Genomic DNA, 23,472 nt, shown 5'->3' with positions numbered 1-23,472 from the left:
TCACGTGTCTGACTCTGTTGCCTCCTACATGTGCCACGTTCTAACAGATGTTGCCATAATGAGCACTTTCTGCCCACAGTGATGCAAGGCTAGCTGAGACTTGGTCAAAGCCGACAAATCAAGGGCCTTCTGGTCTCCGGAGGTTGTGCTGAAAAGGTTCTGCGATCTGAAGGCCCTCTCTTGACTTGGAAGAGAAGTTTCAATATCCCCACTTTGCAGATGAAGAATTTAAGGCTCAGAGAGCTCAAGCAGCTCACAAGTGGCAGGTTTAAGCCAAAGTTTCCTAATACTCAAACCATGGCTTTTTCCATTTATCTGCACTTTTGGAGCTTTTTTACAATTCCCAGATGCTGTTACAAGCTCATAAGACAGACACACACAAACCGAGATAGAACTGTTTGCCTTAAAAAATTTCTAGTGATAAAAATAAACAGAGATTGTTTTAAATTCATAAGTAATTACAATGAAATGAATACTTGGGCAGATGAACTTCGGAATAAATGTTTAAAGTTCTCTGTTGAAAACAGAAATAACCTGGTAGCTCGGCCTGTGAGTTCCAGGATAGCAGAGGCCTTATTTTATTCGCTCTGTGTCCCCAGCAATTAGCCCTGAGCCTGGCCCGGAAGAGGCACTCACCATTTCTTGAATGAATGAATGAATGAATGAATGAATGAATGAATATGTTTCTCCTCTATTCACACCAGTATTTGGAAGAAAGAGATCGTCTACTGAAATGGACCTCCTTCATGCACTGAGCAGAGTGTTGTCTTCAATAGTACTGACCTAGACTGAATGTTTGTGACCCCCAAAGCTCACTCACTGAAAGCCAGTGTGTGATTAAGGTGTTTAGAAGCAGTGCCTTTGGGAGGTGGTTAGGTCAGAGAGAGGAGCCCTCAGGAAACGAAACCCTTATAAAGAGGCCCAGAGAGCTTGCTTGCTGCTTCTGCCCTGTGGGGACACGTGTCTGTGAGCCTGGTGGGCTTTCCCCAGACACTGATCCTGCCGGCACTTTGATCTTAGACTTCCCAGATCGGTGAGGAAGAAATGTTTGTTGTTTATAAGCCACCCAGTCTATGACATTTTGCTTTAGCCTGAAAGGACCATGGCAAATACTAAACAATATTAATAGGGGTTAGGCGAGAAAGGCAAGCCAAGCGGTTTATGCATGCCTAGAGAAGGTAGATTTTGGTCATTTTACTTAATTAGAACCTCCATTTCATGTTCGTGTTATAAGGAAGAATGACTAAATGTCTTAGTGACCCATGAACAACTAGTAAAAATGAAATCTTCCTGAGAATTTTCCTAAAATTTATATTTAGTGGTTTCCACACTTGACCTGGATTTAATATTATTTGCTTGAAAAAAGTATTTTGGCAGGAAGAGATTAACCAAAGAACTTATATTCATATATGCATAGCCCATGAACACAGACAATAAAGTGGTGAAGGCCTGGGGGAAGGAGGGAGAACTGGGGGCTGGGGAAAGGGGAAAGGGCAAGAGGAGAAAAAAGGGGGGTTATCTGTAATACACTCAACGATAAAAATTTAAAAAATTATTTTGTTTTTTCTTTTGAGAGTTTCTCTATACAAAAATTTAAATATATGAAAATAGAATAAAACAATTGAAGTCTTAGTCTTTCATTATCCTTTGCATATATTCACACAGCGTGATCATACCTTGCATACAAATTTTTATTCTACTTTTCCAATTTTCTTTCTATTACAAACATGTTAATAGCACTTCAGTTTTTTAAACTTTCTTAACACAAAGGCAACATACATTCTAGATAAATAAAAATATACAGATTAAAATTATTAAAAATAAAGAAAATTAAAAATATGAAAGTTTAAAACAGAAAGCTCTGCCTTCTCATGTTGATGTTTTAAAAAGGAACATGCAATAAGAAAGGCAAATAACCTGGAAGCTCGTTTTTGATCCCCTTTCTAAATACATAACATCCGCTCCTGTCTGTGTGTCTGTCACCTGAATAAACTCCTTTTGGGGCCCAGAGTGGAGCTGAAGTAAGACTGGTGGGAAGATGCTTGGGAGTCGCTCATAGCACCAGTCTCCAAGGTTCACTAAAGCATTACTGGAAGGCTATTTTAATAAATATATTTATTTATTTATTTATTTATTTTTAATTTCTTTATTGATTAAGGTATCACATATTTGTCCTCATTCCCCCCATTCCCATCCCAAACCCCTCCCCATGCATGCCCCCACCGCCCTGTTGTCCGTGACCACTGGTTAGGCTTATATGCATGCATAAAAGTCCTTTGGTTGATCTCTCTCCTTTACCCCCACCCTCCCCTACCTTCCCTCTGAGGTTTGACAGTCTGATGGATGCTTCCCTGTCTCTGGGTCTGTTTTTGTTCATCAGTCTACGTTGTTCATTATTTCCCCTAGGTGAGTGAGATCATGTGATACTAGAAATACACTTATAAGAACCGAAAATGAGACAAGCAATAATGGTTATGCTGAGAGGCAAATGAATCAGTCTGTAGTGAGTTTCTTTCTGGGCCAACAGTTCTTTTGAGTCCCAATTTCAATGTCAAACAGTTCCTTATGTGTACATGTCGGCCATGATATTTCAGTTCTGGATGGTGGACAAATGGTGGTAATGCAGGTCCGACCCTCTCTGGTTTGGTCCTGGGCAACCTGCAGCGACGCGCAGCTGCTGACTGCTAGTATGGCAAGGCGTCGTCAGCGTCTTCTATCTCTGGATTGTTTCTCTTCTGTCTTCATGGCTGGAGCAGTCTCAATATATTTATTGATATTGAACCTTCTCTTAGGGAGAGTGCTGTATATGATTAGAAAATAATATTTGATTATCTACTTGGGGAAGGGTGTAAAATCTCTTGAGTAGCCAACAATTGGTCAGGATCACACATCCAGTGAGAGGAGCTGGCATTGGAACCCAGACAGTCTAACTTGAAAGTTCAAGCTCATAACCACTACGCTCTTCTCCTTATCATATGGAAAGAAAAAAAAGCTTCAGAAAAATATTTTTAATTTTAATTTATCAAATTATTTTTTATTGACATATATCAGAAAAAATATTTCAAATATACCTCTACATGAAGGGATTCAAAGTTATTCCTGCCTGAAGTAATCCTCTAACATCTGGACAAATATGCAAAGACAGTTGAACAACCTGAAGTGCCCTGTAGTTCAATGGGCCAGGTGTCTGTTTTAGTGCAAGCTAACCAGGAGAGTGTGTACCTGTACACATGTGTGCTTCTAGGGGAACTGAAGTTTTCTGCTACTACTTTAGAGTAGTATTATAGTGTAGGTTTTAGCTTACATGATTGCTCAGTGGTTAGAGCATCGACCTGCAGACCGAAGGGTCTTAAGTTCAATTCCAGTCAAGGGCACGTACCTCAGTTGCAGGCTCAATTCCACAGCTGGGGTCTGGGCATGTGCAGAAGGCAACCAGTCGATGTGTCTCTCTCACATCGATGTTTCTCTCTGTCTCTCCCCTCCCTTCAATTCTCTCTAAAAAACCAATGGAAAAATATCCTCGGGTGAGGTTTAACAACAAAAACAAAACAAACCAAAAAGTGTAGCTTTGCTGAAAGAAGATAGCTCTGCCCTCAATTTCAGTTGAACATGACTCAGCCTCCGGTGGGCTTGGCTGTCAACATCCCTTTTGACTCAGGCCTTCAGACTCTCACTGGAGGATTTGAGCCAGGTGTGCTTTCTTAGGTTTAGTCATTATTAGGAAAATACACCGAGTGGCCAGATTATTATGATCTCTGAATGCATAATATTCTGGCCACTCAGTGTGTGTGTGTGTGTGTGTGTGTGTGTGTGTGTGTGTGTGTATGATATATTAGAGACCCGGTGCATGGGGACATGGGCGGTTGGCTGGCCTGCCTGCTGGTCGAACTCCTGGTTGAGGGGACAATTTGCATATTAGCCTTTCATTATAAAGGATATACACTGAGTGGCCAGATTATTATGTGTTCAGAGATCATAATAATCTGGCCACTCAGTGTAAGTCAGGCATTCTAACCCAAATAGGATCTACTTCTCAGCTTCCCCCATCTCCTAATAATCCAAATGGGGTTAACTTCCTTATTATTGGTCAATTTCATATAAGTGCTAGACAGTCTATGAGAGGAAAGCCACAGAATTAGCTTCAGGTGCTTAGAAGTTAGTTATTATTCTAGTTTGTGAGCCATTGTTTCAAGTATCTTATCACTAAGTGTGACTTTCTACTATTCCCATTGTCTTTCCAGAGCTACTTCTCCCCAGATCAGCCTAGTTGACCCTTCTCTGCCCTCATAGTACATAGTACTTCCCTTAAAGAGCACTTTCCACACTGGATTGTAATTGCTTGTCTGTCTTCCCTCCCTACTTGAAGTTCTGTGGTGCAAAGGTCTGTGCCAGTTTTGCACATGAAAAGAGCTGGATACAGCATGAAGTCAATGTTACGGAACTCACTGGCTGCCTGAAAGTTCCCAGCATTGCCCTTCGCTGGTCTAAGTGAGCAGTTCACAGAGGTTACCCATAGGTGCCATGAGAGCAGCGACCACGTTTCACTTTGCTCCCCTAGAATAATCAGCATCCAGCATAATGGCTAGCTCAAGGAAGATGTTTTTTTTTAAAAAACAAAACAAAACAACATCATATTGGAAGCCTGGCCAGTGTGGCTCAATGGTTGAACGTTGACCTATGAACCAGAAAGTCACCGTTGGATTCCCGATCAAGGTACATGCCCAGGTTTTGGGCTTCGTCTCCAGCAGGGGGCATGCAGGAAGCAACCAAAGATTCTCTCTCTTACTCTCTGAAATCAATAAAAACATACTTAAAAAACATTTTGAAAATAAGTGAATTAAAGCATGAGACTCCAAATGAAGTTATATAGAGAAGGGTTTTCTTCTTTTATTCATTCATTTACTCATTTACTGTATTGACTACACTATGTTTATGTCTAAGGGAGAAGGTAGCAATTAGATACAAGGGAAATAATGGCTTACTTAACACAATTAGAAGAGGCATTTAACCTCACAGAGGGCAGGAGCGGGTGAGGAGTGAGGGCACACTTGTCAGGAAGGTGGATGACCTGAGGAGCTAATGTTTATCTTGATTGTGTAAAAAGAAAAAACAAAAACCTAACAGTAAATGAAAGAGGTGAAGGGATGAAAGTGTGTGGTGAGAATTCCAGGCCACGGGAAGTAGTTTAAGGTGCAAAAGCTCGCAGAGTACTGTACATTCAAGAAACTACAAGAACCCGGCCGGCATGGCTCAGTGGTTGAGCATAGACCTATGAACCAGGAGGTTACAGTTCAATTCCTGGTCAGGGCACATGTCTGGGTTGCAGGCTCCATCCCCAATAGGGGGCATAGAGGAGGCAGCCGATCAATGATTGTCTATCATCACTGATGTTTCTCTTTCCCTCTCCCTTCCTCTCTAAAATCAATAAAAATATTTAAAGAAAGAAAAAAGAAACTACAAGAGCACAAAGGGCCAGGTGGGAGTGGCAGGAGATGAGGCCCGAGAGGGAGGGGCCAGATTTCAGTGGCTGAGGGATCAGGTGGAGAGTAGCTTCATCCTAAAATGACTGGAGAGTAGTTGAAGGGATGTAAGAGTAGGATGACATCATCAGATTTATTTTAGGAAGTCACCCCAGCTGGAAAATGGATTGGAGGAGATAAAAGGATAAAACCTGGGTATGAGAGATGAGGATGGCTTAGTTTGAGGTGCTGGTGGTGGGGACACAATGGTCATCAGAGCACTGAGGCAGTGAGGGGGTGGGGTTGGAGAAGTATCTACTTGTTTTCAAACAGCTCGAGATAGAAACAACCAAACCACAGAAGTACAAGTAGGATGCCATTTTATTCCACATCAGCCATTTCTTTTCCTCTTCAGGCCTTTGCTGAAGGCTATTGACAGACATGGATCGGCATGGATGTGAGTGCAGAGGCCCAAGAGGCTCTGGTTTGAAACCTTCTCCCCTGTGAGAAGAATGAGCGGAAAGGAAAAGGGACTAGAGGCAAGAGATAGCAGTGAACTATCGGCGGACTGTGTGTTATGCATAAAGATGCAGCTAAAGACAGTCTTCCCCTGGAATGAGCAGTCAGCAAAAACTAAAATTAGATCAAGGCTCTCCATTCCTGTAGTGTGTTCTAGAACCTTGGTGTGAGGAATTTGTAATTTGCAAAAGTATGTTCAGTATTATAATCATTTTCTATTTGGAAGGCAAGCAAGCAAAAACTACCTCTATTGTTTTGTGCTATAAATGAAAGGAGAGAACGCAGACAAAATCATCCTGGCTGTGGGATGTGCAAATGTTCTGTGTGTATATGTGTCAGGGGCCTGGAGGAAAACTGGAATCTGCCTGGGGATTGGGGATGAGTGGCAGAGACATTATGCTTATCCAAGAGGAGAGGGATCCAGAAAGTTTGAGAAACAGTGAATTAAAGTCATATAAATACTTTGGTTATAAAGACCAAGAATTTATTTCATTATATTTTCTTCATTTGTTAAAATATAACATAAGCATCATATTTGACATCTATTACTCCAGACTCTGCGGTAGCCCCCGGGATCTAGAGGCTAGGAAGACATCACCCTGTCCTCAGGAGTACATGATCTAGTGGAGAAGACAGACACAGGAGTTACTAATACCTTAACATTATAGGCATCACAATAGAAGCACTTACAAAGAACGCAGGGTGAAGAGGGTTTGATTTATAGTTGTTTATACAGTTCCTTATAGTTGTCAACATGAATCGACATTGGGGAACATGTATATCCCCATATAATAATATAAATGTAAAAAATCCTATAAAATCTAGAATCCTCACAGCTTCCCAGGAGAGGCACCATACCCAAGAGTGGATATGACTGAGGTCTACAAGGGTGAGATATAACTTGGCTAAGATATAAGTACTAGATGATCAAGGTCAGCAACCCCAGATCAAAAGGGACTCTAAGTTTAGCCTTTTTTGTGACAGCATATTAAATGTGCCTGGGTTTTTTTTTGCTGTTGTTTTGTTTTTGTTAATCCTCTCCCAAGAATATTTTTTCCATGGATTTTTAGAGAGAGTGGAAGGGAGGGGGATAGACACAGAGAGAGAAACATCAACGTGAGAGAGACACATTGATTGGTTGACCCTCCCACATGCCCTGACCAGGGCTGGGGATTGAGCCTGCTACCAAGGTATGTGCCCTTGATCAGACACGAACCGGGGACTCTTCAGCCTGAAGGCCGATGCTCTATACACTGAGCCAAACCAGCTAGGGCTGTTTTTGTTTTTTTTTTTTTTCTTAATAAAAAATTAAGATACAAGTTTAGGTTTAATTTTAGTCAACATTTTCAGGAATTGAAGCCTGAATAAATTTGTTCTTAAGCTCCAAAATATGTTCTTCTGAGAATCCGTCTCTTACTTTATAGGTTCACCTTACAGATTTGCTGTGACTCAGAGGAAAGGCCAGGCTTGGGAACCAGACAAACCTGGTTCAGATCTGGCTCAGGACTCGCTGGCTATGCCATCTTAGACAAGCATCAACATACTCTAGTCCTCAGTCCCCCATGTGGCACACTGGGGAAATAAGATTAAATAAGATGGACTTAAGGGCACTTGGCCCTGAGTAGGTGCTCTACCTCTACCACCACCACCATCTGAGCTACTATCGTTCACCTGAATTATTGCAAATGTTTTCTTTGTTCATTCTGGACCACTCTGATCTGCTCATTTCTGCATAGACAGCAAATGTGATTGCAACACCATATCCTATATAATCCTATATAATAAAACCCTAACATGCAAATAGACCGAAAGGTGGAACGACTGGTCGCTATGACCTGCACTGACCACCAGGGGGCAGATGCTCAACATAGGAGCTGCCCCCTGGTGGTCAGTGTGCTCCCACAGGGGGAGGAGCGCTGCTCAGCCAGAAGCTGGGCTCATGGCTGGCAAGAGCAGTGGCGATGGCGGGAGCCTTTCCCACCTCCATGGCAGCGCTAAGGACCCCTTGGGGGATGTCCCACTGCCTGCTTAGGCCCGCTCCCCAGGGGGCCTAAACCAGCAGTCCTAGGAGGGGTCCTGGACTGCCAGAGGGGAGGGACCACCCCCCTCCCTGCCCAGTGCACAAATGTTGTGTACTGGGCCTCTAGTTGAAAGATGAAAATCATCAATATGATTTATAATATTTTTTCCAAACTGTAGCTCATGAGCCATTAGTGGATCATAGAAACAATTTTGTGGATCACCAATGGCATTTAAAAAAAAAATAGAATAAAAATAGATCAGAATAGAAATACCAGCTTGCAATGCCATGAGCATAAGTATTATTACATGAAAGTTGTTTTCTCATTATGGGTCCTGTCAAAAATGTTTGAAGGCCTCTGGCCAAAGATACCCTGAATGGATATGACCCTGCCTCCTTCTTTAGCCTCATTTCTCCTACTCCCCCAGTTCTCTGCTCCAGGCCCACAGCAGCCTTCCTTAAATCCCACCAACACAGGCTGTTTTACTCTTAGTCCAGTTCATGTCATCCACAAGGTCTCAGCTCAGACTCCACTTCCTCAGGCAAACCCCATGGTCGGTGTTTCATGATCCCGTTAATAGAACGATTCTGTGATGAATGAAAAGCTTCGCTGCTAGGCTGTCCTCCTCACTCCCGTCCCTATCACCTGACCCAGGCCAGCACGCAGGCGCTCCGTGGGATGAATGAAGCAATGAATCCACCAACCTACCAACCCCTGCTCTTGCCCGGTCTCCTTGTTTTCTTGGTATTGGTTTTGTTTCGAAGCTTCGCACCAGATAAACTACAAGGTTCTGTACTGTCTGCCATTTTAGGAACTTCTTAGAACTCCAGGCTTCTGATCTGCTAAGGATACAGGAACGCGGTGTTCCTGTGCAGGCGGCTGAGCATTCGCTGGGAGGGGCAGGCTAATTTTCATCGGATTTTAGAGGGGTCTCTGCCCACCTGCTCCCAGGAGACACAGTTCTTTGATCATCCCACACCGCCCTTCGCCTCCCCAGGGGTCCCCGCGGCCACGGGCTCCGGGCTCTGCTCGGCGCCCAGCCCGGGGGACCGTCCCTTCCCAGCCCCTCCGGTTAGGCCGACTGCTCAGACCTCCCGCTCTCCGGAGCACGCGTTCCCGCAGTCTGCGGAGGCGAGCCGGAGCGGCGGCAGGTGCCTGCGTCTCCGAGCGCGGGTGCAGCCCAGGGACGCCGTCCGCATCCCCCAGCCCGGCCGCAGGCCTCCGCAGCCACCATCGCAGGGAGGGAGGGTGCGCGGGAGGCGCGGCCTCAGGACGCGGACCCGCCCCCGCCGCCGGGGCCGCCCAGCCCGGCCCCCGCAGTGCGATCGCCCAGCCGCGCCTCACCCGGTTCCGACTTCCCCTCCAGCCCGGCTCGCTCCCCGCTCCCCGCTCCCCCGCTCCCCGCCGGCCACCCGTGGAGCCCGCGCCGCCCGCCGCGCTCGCAGAGGCCGCCATGGGCCCCGCGCGCTGGCTGGCGCTGGGCAGCCTCCTCGCCCTGGGCGCGCAGCTGGAAGGCCGGCTGGTGGGCGAGGGGGACGCCGGCTTCGGCGAATGTGACCCGTTCTTCTACGCCGGGACCCCGCCCGAAGGGCTGGCGGCCGAGGGCCACGTGAAGATCTGCCAGCGCTCCGCGGGCGCCGAGCGCTTCGCCACCCTGTACAGCACCGAGGACCGCATCCCCGTGTACTCGGCGTTCCGCGCCCCGCGCCCCGCGCCCGCTGGCGCAGAGCCGCGCTGGCTGGTGGAGCCGCAGGTAAGGGAGGTGGATCCCCAGCCCCGCGCTGGGGGTGCCCCCTGGGGCGCCTGGCCGCCACCGTGAGGGGTAGGACCGGGAAAAGCAGCCCCCACGCCCTCGGTGCCAGGGTCAGGAAACCCGGGTTTCGGATCCACCCACTGCGCCCCTGTCAACGCCACCGCAGGAGCTCGGCGACATCCGAGCCTTCGCTTAAGCCGCAGGGGCCGGAGGTGGTTCTCTCTGTTTCGCGTAGACGTCGGCCCGGCTTCATTCATTTCCTGAGTAGAGAGGGGCGTGAGAGCAAGGCCGCGGACACCCTTCGGATTAGCGGGAAGCCTAGGCTGGGAGCTCACAGGCCTTGGTGCGGGTCATTGTCACAGTTTTTAGGCAGGGGGTGGGCATTTTCATGCCCATTTTGCAAAAGAGGAGATCCAGGCTCAGGAGGAAGAAGAGGCCTGGGGAAGGGAAGACCGCCTGACTGGGGAGCTGGGGCAGGTCTCTTGGCTAGAAGTTCACTGCCCTTTCTACTAGGGAAAGCTGACTTCTGCAGAGGCCGCCTGAGCCTCGGCGCCCTTCCCTTGTGCACAGACATCCAGTAAATTCTGTCTGAAGTTGTGTTGAGTTAGGACAATAAGATAAAGGTACAGGCTTTTAGGAATGCAATGGGAGAGTTACAAATAACATGGAAACATTGACTACCTTCGGTTAATGCAAAGGCCAAACCAGTTTTTCCTGACTCTTTCTGTCTGTATTACTTGGAAATCATGCCCACTCCCAGGGTGTTCTGTCACCTTTGGGGGGAGGAACCAAACACTCCAAGAGGCCCCCAGAGGCCCTGCTGAACCTGACAGCATATGCTGCCCACCTCAGCTCAGCCAGCCTCCTCTCCGTGCCACCCCTCTCCCCCAAATATATTTTTATTGATTTCAGAGAGGAAGGGAGAGGGAGCGAGAGCTAGAAACATCAATGATGAGAGAGAATCATTGATCAGCTGCCTCCTGCACGTCCCCCTGCACCGGGTGTGCCCTGACTGGGAATTGAACTGTTACCTGGTTCATAGGTTGACCCTCAACCACTGAGCCACACCGGCCGGGCTAGCCAGCCTCCCCTTTGGCCAGTTCGCCGCCTCTCACCAGCCTCTCACCTACCTCTGCACCTGCCCCAGCTGCCAAGGCCACCCAGGTGACTGAGGAATTGAGCCACTCAGCCCGCCCATTCACGATGGCCTCACCTGTGCAGGACCACATGGGTGAACCGGAGACCTGATTTCAGGCGCTTCATTCAGAACCCTGGAGTGTAATCTCTGTAATCGCAGTCAGATATTTCTAGCTCTGAGAGTTTGCCCAGGTCTCGAGCAATCTGCACCTCAGTCTCCTCACCTTCTCCACCTCCATCCCACCTTCCTCCCCTGCCGATGTCAGAACCTCTGAGATCAGGCATGTGCAAACGCCTTTGTAAAGTGGGCACCCTTAGGACATGCAGTATCTGAAGTTAGCTTGCCCCCCACTGCACCCCCTGTGCTCTCTCCATATCCTCCAGCTCATTGTGCATTGTGATTGTGGGCCTGCGAAGAAAAGAGACGATCCGGTCTTTACTCCTCGAGGATCTCATGGACACCTCGGGAAGACAGGACATACATGCAGGGGAGGCACGGGAATCCATTTGGTAATCACCTACTGTGCGCCAGGCACTGAGGGTACCAGGAGAAGAGCGTGTAGCTCTTGAACTCAGAGGCTTCCTGGTCTTCAGGTGAAGCATGCTGGGTGGAGAGGTGGCGTGGGTTAGTCCTCCCATCGACTAGCTGTAAACTTGGCGATAATTATAGGGAGGTTCTGAGAACTAAATGAGTTACTGTATGCAATGTTCTCGGAGAGGTGCTGGCACCTGAGCACTAGGTTATGGTGACATAAGCAAACCCCATAATGTAATAAAGGTAAACAAAGTCCGATTATGTTTAATCTGCCTTGGAGGTGATAGGGAAGGCCCTGGGGTCAGGATGACATTTGTGCCGAGCTTCGCAGGATGAAGCAGAATTCCGAAGGGAGACCAAAGCAGGAAGGCATTCCAGAGCAGATTCAGGGATTAGTGATGAGCGTGGGGAGTGGTTGGGGCAGCTGTAAAGTGAGTGGATTACAGTCTACTCATGTGTTCGGAATGAAGGGGGATCATGGGAGGGAGGGGTCCGGTGTGAAGGAGTCATCAAGGAGAGCTTAGGGAGGCAGCAGTTATTGAAGGAGTCACAGAGGAGCAAGGGTGGGCCGAGAGGAAGTGGACAGAGCCTCTCCTCAGCCTGGGCCTTTGGGGGTAGGGGTGGGTGGTGAGGAATGGGACTAAGGAGGTAAAAGAGATTGGGGAAGGAGGAGAAATAGTTCAAGCGGCAGCTCTGGAGGTGAGCCATACAGTGGTTTGGAGAAGTACAGGAGCCAGAGTTCTTAGCTGGGGAGGTCGGAATGGTCACAAGGCTGATGCCTCTCCCTGCAAGATGGGCTTCGTCCCCCTTCCCTCCTTCCCCACTACAACTACAGGTCCTCGGAAGTCAGGAGGGAGCGGAAGGAGCTGCGAGATGAGATGCGGGCAGCTCTGGAGCTCACTGCAGCAACCCTGACCGCCCTCCCTGTGGCCAGCTCCCCAGGCCTGCCTCACTGCCGAGGTCCTCACTGCAGCTGCTCCCCAGGCCTGCCTCACTGCCGAGGTCCTCACTGCAGCTGCTCCCCAGGCCTGCCTCACTGCCCAGGTCCTCACTGCAGCTGCTCCCCAGGCCTGCCTCACTGCCGAGGTCCTCACTGCAGCTGCTCCCCAGGCCTGCCTCACTGCCGAGGTCCTCACTGCAGCTGCTCCCCAGGCCTGCCTCACTGCCGAGGTCCCCACTGCAGCTGCTCCCCAGGCCTGCCTCACTGCCGAGGTCCCCACTGCGGCTGCTCCCCAGGCCTGCCTCACTGCTGAGGTCCTCACTGTAGCTGCTCCCCAGGCCTGCCTCACTGCCGAGGTCCCCACTGCAGAAGGGTGCGCAGGCCTCCGTGTGGACTCCTGGCTGCTTCATAGCTATTTGAATACTGAGTCACCTGTGCCCACATCACCTTTTAATGAGGTCAGCATTACAGAGAGGCCGAGCAGACAGGGGAGGAAGAGGTAGAGCCCGAAGGAGCTGTAGGCTGGCCATTGGTGATGAGCCAGGCAGGGCTGCACTGGCCCTGGGGCTCTTCAAGCCCAATCCGGGAGCTCGTACGGCTGTCCTGCAGTTTCCCTCTGAAAAAAACAACTCCTAAGTCGAAAATTGAGTCACTCTTGCGCTTAAAACCTTTAAAGTATTGGCTGCCCCGCACCTGCAGGACAACGTTCACAAGGCCCCCCTGCCCTGTCTCCAGCCCCAGGCTTGTTTCTGACTCCGCCCCATTCTCACTTGCCAGGTTCTAGCATTGTCCAGCGGCCTTCAGTGCCTGGCATAAACCATGTTGTTTACTGCATCGGTTTCTTTGCTCATGGTCATTATTCCTTTTGCCCCAAATGCCCTTTCTACACTGCCCCCATCTTGCTTCTCACTTCTCCCTCCCCTGCTCCATCCTTTAAAACTGCCAAGGTGTCACCTCTTCCAGAAAGAATGGCCCACCTGAGTTAGGTCCACCTCTCAGTGCTCCTATAATTTCTCTATTGTTGTACTTACCACATTGTTTTAGAATTACCTGCTTATGTGTCTGTCTCCCCAGTGTGAGCCCCGGAGCATTTTATTCATGCTTATATTCAGAGCATTTTATTCATGCTTATATTCCAAATATAAGCATTTTATTCATGCTTATATTCTGAGTGCCTAGCATGTACAAAGCACTCAGTAACTATTGAATAACATAATTTGATATTAGGGTCAGTCAGGCGCGGGTGAGAGGTTCAGCTGGAGCTTTCTTGGGGGGAGTTTACTGCTTCAGAGGCTTGACCTATCACTGGCCAGCAGCCACTGTTACAAACACGTTCCATGTGCGGAGCTGGAACCTTCCTCGGTCTACCCATCATTCCTAGTGCTACCCCAAATGATCTGGGTCTCTGCTCTGGATGACAGCTCCTTAGTGTCAGACACAGGAGCCCATGTCTGCCCACACTGGAGGAATTTAAATGGGATCTCTGAGGAACAGAATGAGAACTTTAAACTGAAGCAGAGAGCCCTAGCCAGTTTGGCTCAGTGGATAGAGTGTTGGCCTGCAGTCTGAAGGGTCCCAGGTTTGATTCCGGTCGAGGGCACATGCCCAGGTTGCAGGCTTGATCCCCAGTGGGGGGCGTGCAGGAGGTGGCCGATCAATGATTCTCTCATCATTGATGTTTCTGTCTCTCTCCCTCTCCCTCTCTGAAATCAATTTAAAAAAATAATTATACATATATATATACACATGTATATATATATATACACACACACACACATATATATATATATATATATATGTATATATATATATATATATATATATATATATATATATATATATATATAAAATGAAGCAGAGAAAACAGCTGCCTTAGGTTTTATGTGGAATGTGGTCACCTTTAAATTGAGAATGGGGAGAAGGTAAGAGAGAGAGAGAGAGAGAAAGAGAGAGAGGAAGAGGAGAGATGAGAAGAGAAAATGCGTTCCTGTTAGCATGATGCCAATGGTGTGGAGGTTTCCAGTCAAGGCTCTAAGACTCCAGAGACCTGAGACCTGGGTTCTGGTTTAGTACAGGGAGCCTCAAACCACTGTTTCTCAACTCCTTCCCGTTTAGTGGGAGACTTTGTGGATGAGGTGCCCGTGATGCCTTTCTAAAGCACATTGTCAATTCATGCCAACATATAAGACTGTCATTTTATAAACATGAATACTAGAAGTATCTGGTTTTATATTCCACTTCCAATTATTTCAACTTACAAAAATACTGTGAGGTAGATGTCATTTTCTTCATAGTAGAGATGAGGCCCAGTGAGGTCATTTCAAATCTTAGTAAATGTATGTGAACGGTTGTCACAGCTTAGAACCTTAAGTTCTTGACCTTTAAGTTCCACCAGTGGCTTCTTGCTTACACACACTGTCTAATTTATTCCAACATCAGGCCTCTTCTCATTGTGTCAGAGAACAAACAGATAGAAGACATCATCCACTTAATTTTCTGTGTAGGGGATGCAGCAAATGGGACGATTCTGATTCCCTTAAATTCTTCCAGTCCTACTTTTCTGACCTGTTCATTGAAGGTAATAACAAGTGTTAATTTCATAAAGTGGTTGTGACAAATAAACAAGACAATACATAAGCATGTAGCATAGTACCTGGAAAATGATCTGGTCTTAGTAAATATTCACATGCATACTTTATTAAGGTCTTACTCTAAAAGGTGTTAGACATACACAAATGCGCGCACGCACGCACACACACACACACACACACACTGGCTCCTGCAATTCTATAAATATTTCCTACAATGTAAAATAGCCATCTGAGTATCTTCTCAAATGCAAGGCGTGTGTCCCAGATTCGCATAACAGGTGCTCAGAAAGTGCAAGGTGGAGATTGACGGAATGGAAGATTGAGTGGATGGATTTAGGTAACTGAAGAAACAAAAACAAAACAGGTGCCAGAAATACCTCCACCCTCCCTGTCCGGATCAACCAAGAGGTGTGTTGTTACAAAACAAGCAGTGAGCAATTACATTCCAATCTATTATGCTGAGCCTGGGTCAGGCTGAGCACCTGGCTGAAAGGGATTCCTCTGTCAGTCGCTCACAATTTCTTCTTTACTGGAGTGCAAATAGCAAAAAAACAGGAGGCACTCGGGCTGTTCTTCATTGCATTTTTCTCCCTTTCTGACTTTTTATTTATCTCTGAATTCAGTGTTTCCATTTGATTTGCGATTATTTTCAGGAGCAAGTTAAGGTATTTGCCCTATATTGGCAGAACATTGTAGGACATTTTGTCCTGGAGGAGTGGCAGATCTGTACATCATTCTTTCAGTTCAGACTTAAATTTGGACAGCCCAGGAAAGGAACTATTGTTTATTTTTTTTAAATTTCTTTATTGATTAAGGTATTACATATGTGTCCTTATTCCCCCATTCCCCCCCACCTCCCATTCATGCCCCCACCCGGAACTATTGTTTATTGATCCCTTACTAGGTGCAAAGGTCTTCACAAATTAACTCATTTATACAACTCCACGTTTTATGGTTATTATGCTCCATGTTTTATAGTTTAGGAAACTGAGCTTCAGAGCGGTTGTATAACTTACCCAAGGTCACACAGCTGCTAGATGGCAAAGCCTGGATTGCAGCCTATGGCTGCCCAGCCCCAAAGTTCTTAGCCCTCTTTCCACTCTGTCCCGCTGTCTTCCAATCACAATGCCAGTGTTTCCTCCAGCTTCCAAACTGACTGACTAGATTTGTTAGTTTATTTTTTATTTGGCTGAATGAATCCAGTTCTTTGGACGATTTGCGGCTTTCCTTCTAACATACCATTCTGAAAATCCCACCTTCGGATTGTCGTTAGCTCAGTTATTAGCTCATGGTGACTGAATGGTGCTTTCCTTGAGACATAAAGATTTTGTTCTTTGGTTTTCAAATTTCTCTTCCTTTTACACTGTCGGCTTGACAAGTGAAAATTGGAAAAAATAGGTCCTCCCACTTGCCAGTAGCTGTCACTTCCAGTGGTCTGGTCTTGCTCCGAGAATTACTGTTAGTTCGAGAATGTTTTCTCCTTCAAGTGGCATATCATGTCTCCTGCTTGGTCACATGCCCTTTTGTTCCATAGGACCTGGCATCTATGGCAGCGATAATTGGTTGCCTGCTGATATATCTACTGCGGCCACTGAAAGGAAGGGAGAATAAAGAAGAAACCACCACATAGGGTGAACCAAATATAGAAGCACCACTTAGTATTCCAGTCATGCATTTACTTCCGCGCCTGAAGGAAGTGTGGTTCAATCAAAAGAGTCTAGCTGAGGGCGTTTTATATTTTTAATCAAAACCGAAAATAAGGGTACATTTTGTTTTGCTGAGTAAACAGAGAGCTGAAATAGTGTTCGGAAATGTCAATTAAATGACAGGTTCCCATTGACTTGCACCTTAATTGTCAGGATTATGGTCTTGAGTTTTGACTGACCTTCAGTTGGCAGGACTACCTAATGCTTTCACAAAGCCCTGGAGCCTCCATTGGTTAATTCATCAACAAATGTTTATTCCGGGACCTGCTATGTGCCAGGCACTGTTCTGAGCCCTGGGAATAGATCAGTGACTCAGACAAAAATCCCTACTTTCATGGAGCTTAATATCTAACAGAGGACATAGGTGACAAGATAAATAAAAGGCATAGCTTAGTAAATAGTGAAAAGTAGGAAGGAGAAAAATAAAGCACAGTAGAAGGATATGAGTTACCAAGGAAAAGGTGACTCTGTGTACAGACCCAAAGGAAGTGACAAAACCAGACATGCAGGTATCTGGGGGAACGTTGTTTGGTTAGAGGGAACAGCAAGTGCAAAGGCCCTGGGGCCTGAGTGCTCCTCCGTATTTGAAGAGGCCAGTGCAGCTGGAGAAGGATAAATGAGGTGAGTGGCAGGAGATGAGGTCACCCAGGTGGGGCGGGAGATGGTAGATCATTTAAGGCCTCTGGACTAGATGTAGGAAATTTGGCTTTTACCCCGTGTGAGACACGAAGCGACTGTACCAGCTTTGAGCAGAGAGAGTTTTGATGTGACCTGACTAACATTTCAATATCAACATTTTGCTTGCCACATTGAGAACAGACTGTATGGGCTCCAGGACAGAAGCAGAGACCAGACAGGAGATTTCAATAATCTGGCAAGAGACAGTGGTGGCTTGGACCAGGGTAGTGGCAGTCTAGTTCTGGATTTATTTTGGAGAAAGAGCCAAGAGTCTTTGAGGTGAGAGAAAGGAAGGAGTCACAGATGACTCAAGGACTTTGGCCAGATGACTGGGAGAATGGCACAGCCATGAATAAGATGAGGGTCCTGAAGGGGAAGCTGGTGTGAGACGAGCTAAGTGTGAGATGCCTTCAGTGTTCAGTGGAACTTCCAGGGCTCGCTGGGTACTTACCACATACTGGGCACTGTCCTAGGCACCCCCCCCCCCTCCGCTACATGTAATCTCAATCTTCACAACAACCATAGGAATAGGTGCTGTTATTATTATCCTCCTTAGGCAGAGGAGGAAAGTGAGGCACAGAGAGGTTCAATTATTCCATTTTCTGTGGAGCTAGGAAGTGCTGGACCTGGAGTTTGAACTCAAACTGCCTGACACTAGAGAACACATGCAGCTGCCTCTGTTACCAAACCCGTTAATGTATTAGCAGAACTCCTCGTTAGCTCTCCTGAATGACGTTCCTCTTGCGAAAGGTCACACATTCATTTTCTAGGGTTTTATAGAGCGTCATAGCTTCATGCCAAGGAATGCCAGATGCTCACAGCCTCAGGTGTACCTTCGTGCTGCATGGGCTGAGGGTGCTGTTGCCCGCTTCTGCAATTTTGCTCTATCCTCGCCTGTGCTGAGCACTCCCTACGGTGGTTGTGCTCTCAGACATTCTCCATAAGGCACCAGAGTGGGGTGGAGGGGAGTGGATCATCTAAAAACTCCGTCAAACAACCAGTATGGTCCCCTGGGTCAGTGAATGTGGCAGGAATAAAGGAGGTGCTGGCACCTGTGGGGGTGTAGCCCTATTGCTGCTGGAGGTGGGTTGGGTACAGTACCTGAGCCTGAGGTGAGCCCAGCTCCTGGCCAGGTGCCAGTTGCCCGAGGGGAAGGAGCGGGCAAACCATGCCCTGCACAGATCCTCCTCTGGGGCAGAGATAGAGGCCCCACTCACCCACCCTTCAGCCCCAGTCAGTTCAGGAGCCCCTCCCATGCACCCAGCCCGTTTCCCCAGAGAAGTTAAGTCAGCTGACAGCACATTCTGAAACTTAGCCCAGTAAAGCGGGAAGCCCCACTTTGGGCCGGAAGAGGGCCTTTGCTCCAACTCAGACCACCCGGCCTCCTGCAAGTGCGGAACTCCCTTCCCCTTTATGACTGGTAGTAACTGAAGTCCCTCCCCTGGGCAAGTCCTTACGGTGTAGTCGGTGTAGTCGGCAGGGGCAGCACCAGGTGTCTGACTGGGGGGGTCAGACCAAACCTGGGTTCCGAACCTCGGTACTTGGGTTCTGGCCAGGAAAGAATTCAGAGCAAGACCCAAACTGTAAGAGAACATTTATTGGGTAAATGACAGAGGTAGAAAAAGTAATTCCTAGAAGAAATGGGCTTAGCAAACAAATTCCAGAGGTAAAGGAAGGGCCGTTGGAGCTTGGGAGTGAGGAAGCTAATGGTAACGTGCCAGGGGGAGGGAAGGGAAAGGCAGGAGCTCGCTCCCGGGAGGGAGAATGCACTGGTCCTCTGTCCTAAGGGTTTTAAGGGTGTAGATTCTAGGGGCGGTCCCAGGGGAAGATCTCAATAGAATATTCAGTAGTTTTCCAGGTGCGTGCTTCCAGGGTTGTGGTCTCCGGTGTTTGATTGATCGGTGCCAGGGCAGGGGGGTCAGTATTCAATGCAGCTGGTCCTGATGTCGCCTGTGGCAGGTTTTGTTGCTTCTCTGGGCCTGGAGCTGAAATACAACTGAGGCCTAGATGTTATCTCTAGGGAGGAAAGGCCAGGGAGGGGGTCCAAACCGAATGACCAGCGATATGCTAGGGGAGGAAAAGTCACCCTGGGGAGAGTTCCCACCCTACCATTGGTTGTCCATTGCTAGGCACCTGGAAGTTTCCACCCGGATGACCTTCTGTACCTGGCCCATCGTTCCTGCTCTGTTCCTGTCTGTCTAACGGCCTACAACACTTACATCTGTCATAATTCCAGGTTACCTGGCTCCCACCCAGCACGGTAAATGAGCCTTTGCTCTGTGTTTGGGAGATGGCAGTGTTGGTTTCAGGAAATCTCCTGGCCATTATCTTAGTATTTATAACTTCTTAGTGAAGAAGTTGATCCACACACATCACTTTGTTGGACCAACTGACCACGATACATGATTGAACAGGGACCATGTGAGGAAATGGCCACTCTTTATGTTTCTGAAAGATTGGGCATCCTCCAGGGTCTCAGGACACACGGAGACTTGGGGGAAGGAAAGTAGAGTTTATGAATCATGAGAGGCCTTTCCTCATTCTTGGCTGTCTCTACCACATCTGGACCCTGGTACCCTGGAAGGCTCCTTCATGTCTGAGGGGTCCGTTTGCGATGATTGATGACCTTGCTTCTGCACCTCAGCTGGACAGACTTCACCCCTGCAATCCCTACCATGTGCACTCTGAGGTCCGAGCTCCCATTATCTTTGTCCAGGCCTCTCTGCAAAGCAGCTTCCTGCCTGGTTAGCCCCTGCCGCCTGGGTCTCCCCTAGCCTTTCTCCACTGGGAGCCAGAAAAATCCTCTCCAAGCACTAATTTTTTTTAATTTTTAAAAAATATATTTTATTGATTTTTTACAGAGAGGAAGAGAGGGATAGAGAGTTAGAAACATCGATGAGAGAGAAACATCGATCAGCTGCCTCCTGCACACCCCCTACTGGGGATGTGCCCGCAAAGCAAGGTACATGCCCTTGACCGGAAACGAACCTGGGACCTTTGAGTCCGCAGGCCGACGCTCTATCCACTGAGCCAAACCGGTCTCAGCTCCAAGCACTAATTTCATCATGTCTCCAACCATCTCACTGGAAACACTTGGGGACTCCCCACTTTCCTTTAGATAAAGATAAGCCCTATCATGGTCTCCAGAGTCCTTCCTGCTCTGTCTCCCTTTCCCCTCCCTGCCTTATCTGGTGTCACAGACCTTGTCAGGCTTTTACCTCTAGCCACTTGGGCTTATTTCTGAGTTTGTTTTAAAAGAAATTTTTTTTGTTGTTGTTTAAATTTCCATCATAAGGACTTTGTACCTGCTATTTTTTTGTTGTTGTTTGTTTATTGTCTTCCATGGAATTCCCAACTAGGTCAACCACCGGGAATACTCGAGCAGCACCAAACATACCTTTTTGTTGCTAGCACGTTGCAATTACACATTTATTTGTATGAGTGACTCCCACCCAACTAGACTCTAAGGACCATGAGGGCAGGGCCCAGGGCTCTTGTTGCTCCCTATTGAATCCTCATTGTCTAACTCAGGGGCCAATAAACTGTCTCTCTAAAGGGCCAAATAGTACATATTTTAGGCTTTGCAGGCCACATAGTCTCTGTTGTGACTATTCAGCTGGGCTGTTTGAGCACAGAAACAGCCACAGACAGCACATAAACGAATGAGTGTGGCTGTGCTCCGAGGGAACCCTGTGGAAGCAGGTGGTAGGCTGGATTTGGCTCACCGGCTGTGGTTTGCCAACCCCTGGTCTCACATGATGCCATCACTTAGTAAGTGGTTAATGTTGAGTGCTGAGTACTCAGCAAATATGAGTTGAACAGTGACTGTGAAATTTGAAGGCCCTATAATTTTCAACTAACCTTTTTAATGTGGTTGCGGTTGTCATTATTTATAACATTTAGGGTTTTTCGGATTATACAAGTAATGTACGCTTATGATAAAATTTTTTTGAGTGTTTTGGAAGTATATAAAGAAAAAGATTTAACTTCATTTTTTTAAAAAATGTATTTTTTATTGATTTTCTTACAGAAAGGAAGGGAGAGGGATAGAGTTAGAAACATCGATGAGCCGAAACCGGTTTGGCTCAGTGGATAGAGCGTCGGCCTGCGGACTCAAGGGTCCCAGGTTCGATTCCGGTCAAGGGCATGTACCTTGGTTGCGGGCACATCCCCAGTAGGGGGTGTGCAGGAGGCAGCTGATCCATGTTTCTCTCTCATCGATGTTTCTAACTCTCTATCCCTCTCTCTTCCTCTCTGTAAAAAAATCAATAAAATATATTAAAAAAAAAAGAAAGAAACATTGATGAGAGAGAAACATCGATCAGCTGCCTCCTGCACACCCGCTACTGGGGATGTGCCCACAACCAAGGTACATGCCCTTGACCAGAATCAAACCTGGGACCTTTCAGTCCGCAGGCCGACGCTCTATCCACTGAGCCAAACCGGTTAGGGCAAGATCTAACTTCTTACAGATACAGTTTGTGAATGTGTGTGTCTATGTGTGTGCTAGCATCCCAGAAATTTCCATCATTCAGAGACTCATGTATGTTTGCATACCCTTTATTTAGTCAACAAGTTTCAGCACACGCCTTTGGACTCTGAAGCCACATACCACAAGCTCAGAAACAACCAACACACCCATGGAGTCAGAGAGTGAAGGGGCTCTTTTGATAAATACAGTTTATTTCATTTAGAAATAGAAGACCTAGGGATTTCCAATGCAAAAGTCCAGTTCATCACATTTTTCTTTCAAGTTTGTGTCACATTTTGCTCATGGATGGCTTGACATAATCCCGCCTTCTTTCCCCTTCCCATGTTCCTGAGCAGAGGTATCCTTTTCCTCTTATAGGAGACAGAGGCCCAGGGATCACTGTCTGCGCAAAGTCACAAGGCCAGTTAGTGGCAGGGCTGACAGGTGCCTCATTTCTAATCTGGTGTTCGATTTCCAATTCCAAGCCCTGCTGTTGTGTAGTCCATGTTTACAGGAACTTGAAGAAGAGCCACATTCCAAACACCCAGGAGAAAAGTCAAAGAAATGGAAATGATTTTGTCTGAGGGCAGACTTCCTAGCCTCAAATGATATTTATTACACAACATGGAGCAGGTGCTGTCTCTTTTGTGCTTAAGAAGATATAAACTTTAGCACTTAAGAAGGGTTTAGGTTGGATGCAATGAAACTGTTTCCTACAGTGAGTTATTATGCTGTGGAAAATGGTCTGAGGGCTAAGTCCCCTTCTCAAGTGATCTTTTTTTTTTTAATCTTTATTGTTGAAAGTGTTACACATATCCCCCTTTTTCCCCCATTGACCGCCCCCCCCCATTAGCCCCATAGTGATCTTCATAGTGAAGGGTAAATTTTGCCAACAGCCTTGGGAAAAAGGCTGTCTGTATGGCTGTAATCTTGCGTGGAGACAAGCTAGGAGCCCTTCCCAGTTTTCAGGTGAAGGTGAGTCCATAATTGAGATGACAGCGGTGTCTTGCAGGCTGCAGTTCCGTGCCCAGGTAGCTCACTGACTAGGCTTGTTACTGCTGTTGCTTTTGCTGCTGTCAATATTGGGTACCATTCTGTTCCTCCAGTCCAGACACAGTGCCCGTGTGTTTCCTCTCGTTCATTTACATAACAAATGTGGTCATAGGCAATCAGAGATAAGAGTTTATCATAAATTTGTTCTCTTTTCTATGAATAAATTGGGTTTAAGAGGTAGACATGGAATTACAGGGATCTTCAGCGACAAGAACAAGCTGCCCCTGCTTATTATCTGTTCATTCATTTATTCAGGCCTGATCAGCAGGTCTAGAAGTTTAGCATAGCAAAGGATGAGTAGTCAGACGTCTAGCTGCTGATTGATACTTTTATCAGTATTGTCATTACCATCATCAGCAAAACCACTTATTAGGTTCTCAGGATTGAGCCAAGAAATACAGTCTAAGACATGGTCCTGGAGTAAGGTCCCGCCCCCGACTGCAGATGTCCTGTTTCTTAGTTGGGAAGGCAGATCATGACCAGGAGTAGTTTACTTACCTCTCTCTCGTTAGACTATTAGTTCTGAAGGGGCACAGACAGAAACAGAGAGGTTAAGAAATGGGTTTTGTAGAGGGACAACATGCTCTGTAACTTACCAGCTGTGTGACC

The 23,472-nt window shown here is 47.2% G+C and overlaps 1 protein-coding gene and 1 long non-coding RNA gene across 3 annotated transcripts in view; both read left to right on the top strand.

Moving 5' to 3' along the window:
- Window positions 1-9,325: 9,325 nt before the first annotated feature.
- The window catches only part of ENDOD1 (endonuclease domain containing 1), a 35,226-nt gene continuing 21,079 nt past the window's right edge, over window positions 9,326-23,472 (top strand). The window contains exon 1 of one of the 2 annotated variants that reach the window (XM_008149184.3): window positions 9,326-9,752. In XM_008149184.3, the coding sequence (XP_008147406.2) occupies window positions 9,453-9,752 (300 nt within the window). In that variant the 5' untranslated portion in view covers window positions 9,326-9,452. The remainder of the gene's footprint in view (window positions 9,753-23,472) is intronic. The other variant, XM_054725769.1, reaches the window with a different exon arrangement.
- Window positions 11,324-13,198, top strand: LOC129151344 (uncharacterized). Its single transcript, XR_008558026.1, has 2 exons — window positions 11,324-11,399; window positions 12,260-13,198. It is a non-coding gene; the product is annotated as an uncharacterized LOC129151344 (long non-coding RNA).

This window comes from Eptesicus fuscus, chromosome 13 (genome assembly GCF_027574615.1).
Source record: "Eptesicus fuscus isolate TK198812 chromosome 13, DD_ASM_mEF_20220401, whole genome shotgun sequence".
Taxonomy (NCBI): Eukaryota; Metazoa; Chordata; class Mammalia; order Chiroptera; family Vespertilionidae; genus Eptesicus; species Eptesicus fuscus.
Note: the sequence above shows the minus strand (reverse complement) of the source record. Positions and strands in the feature narration are given on the sequence as shown.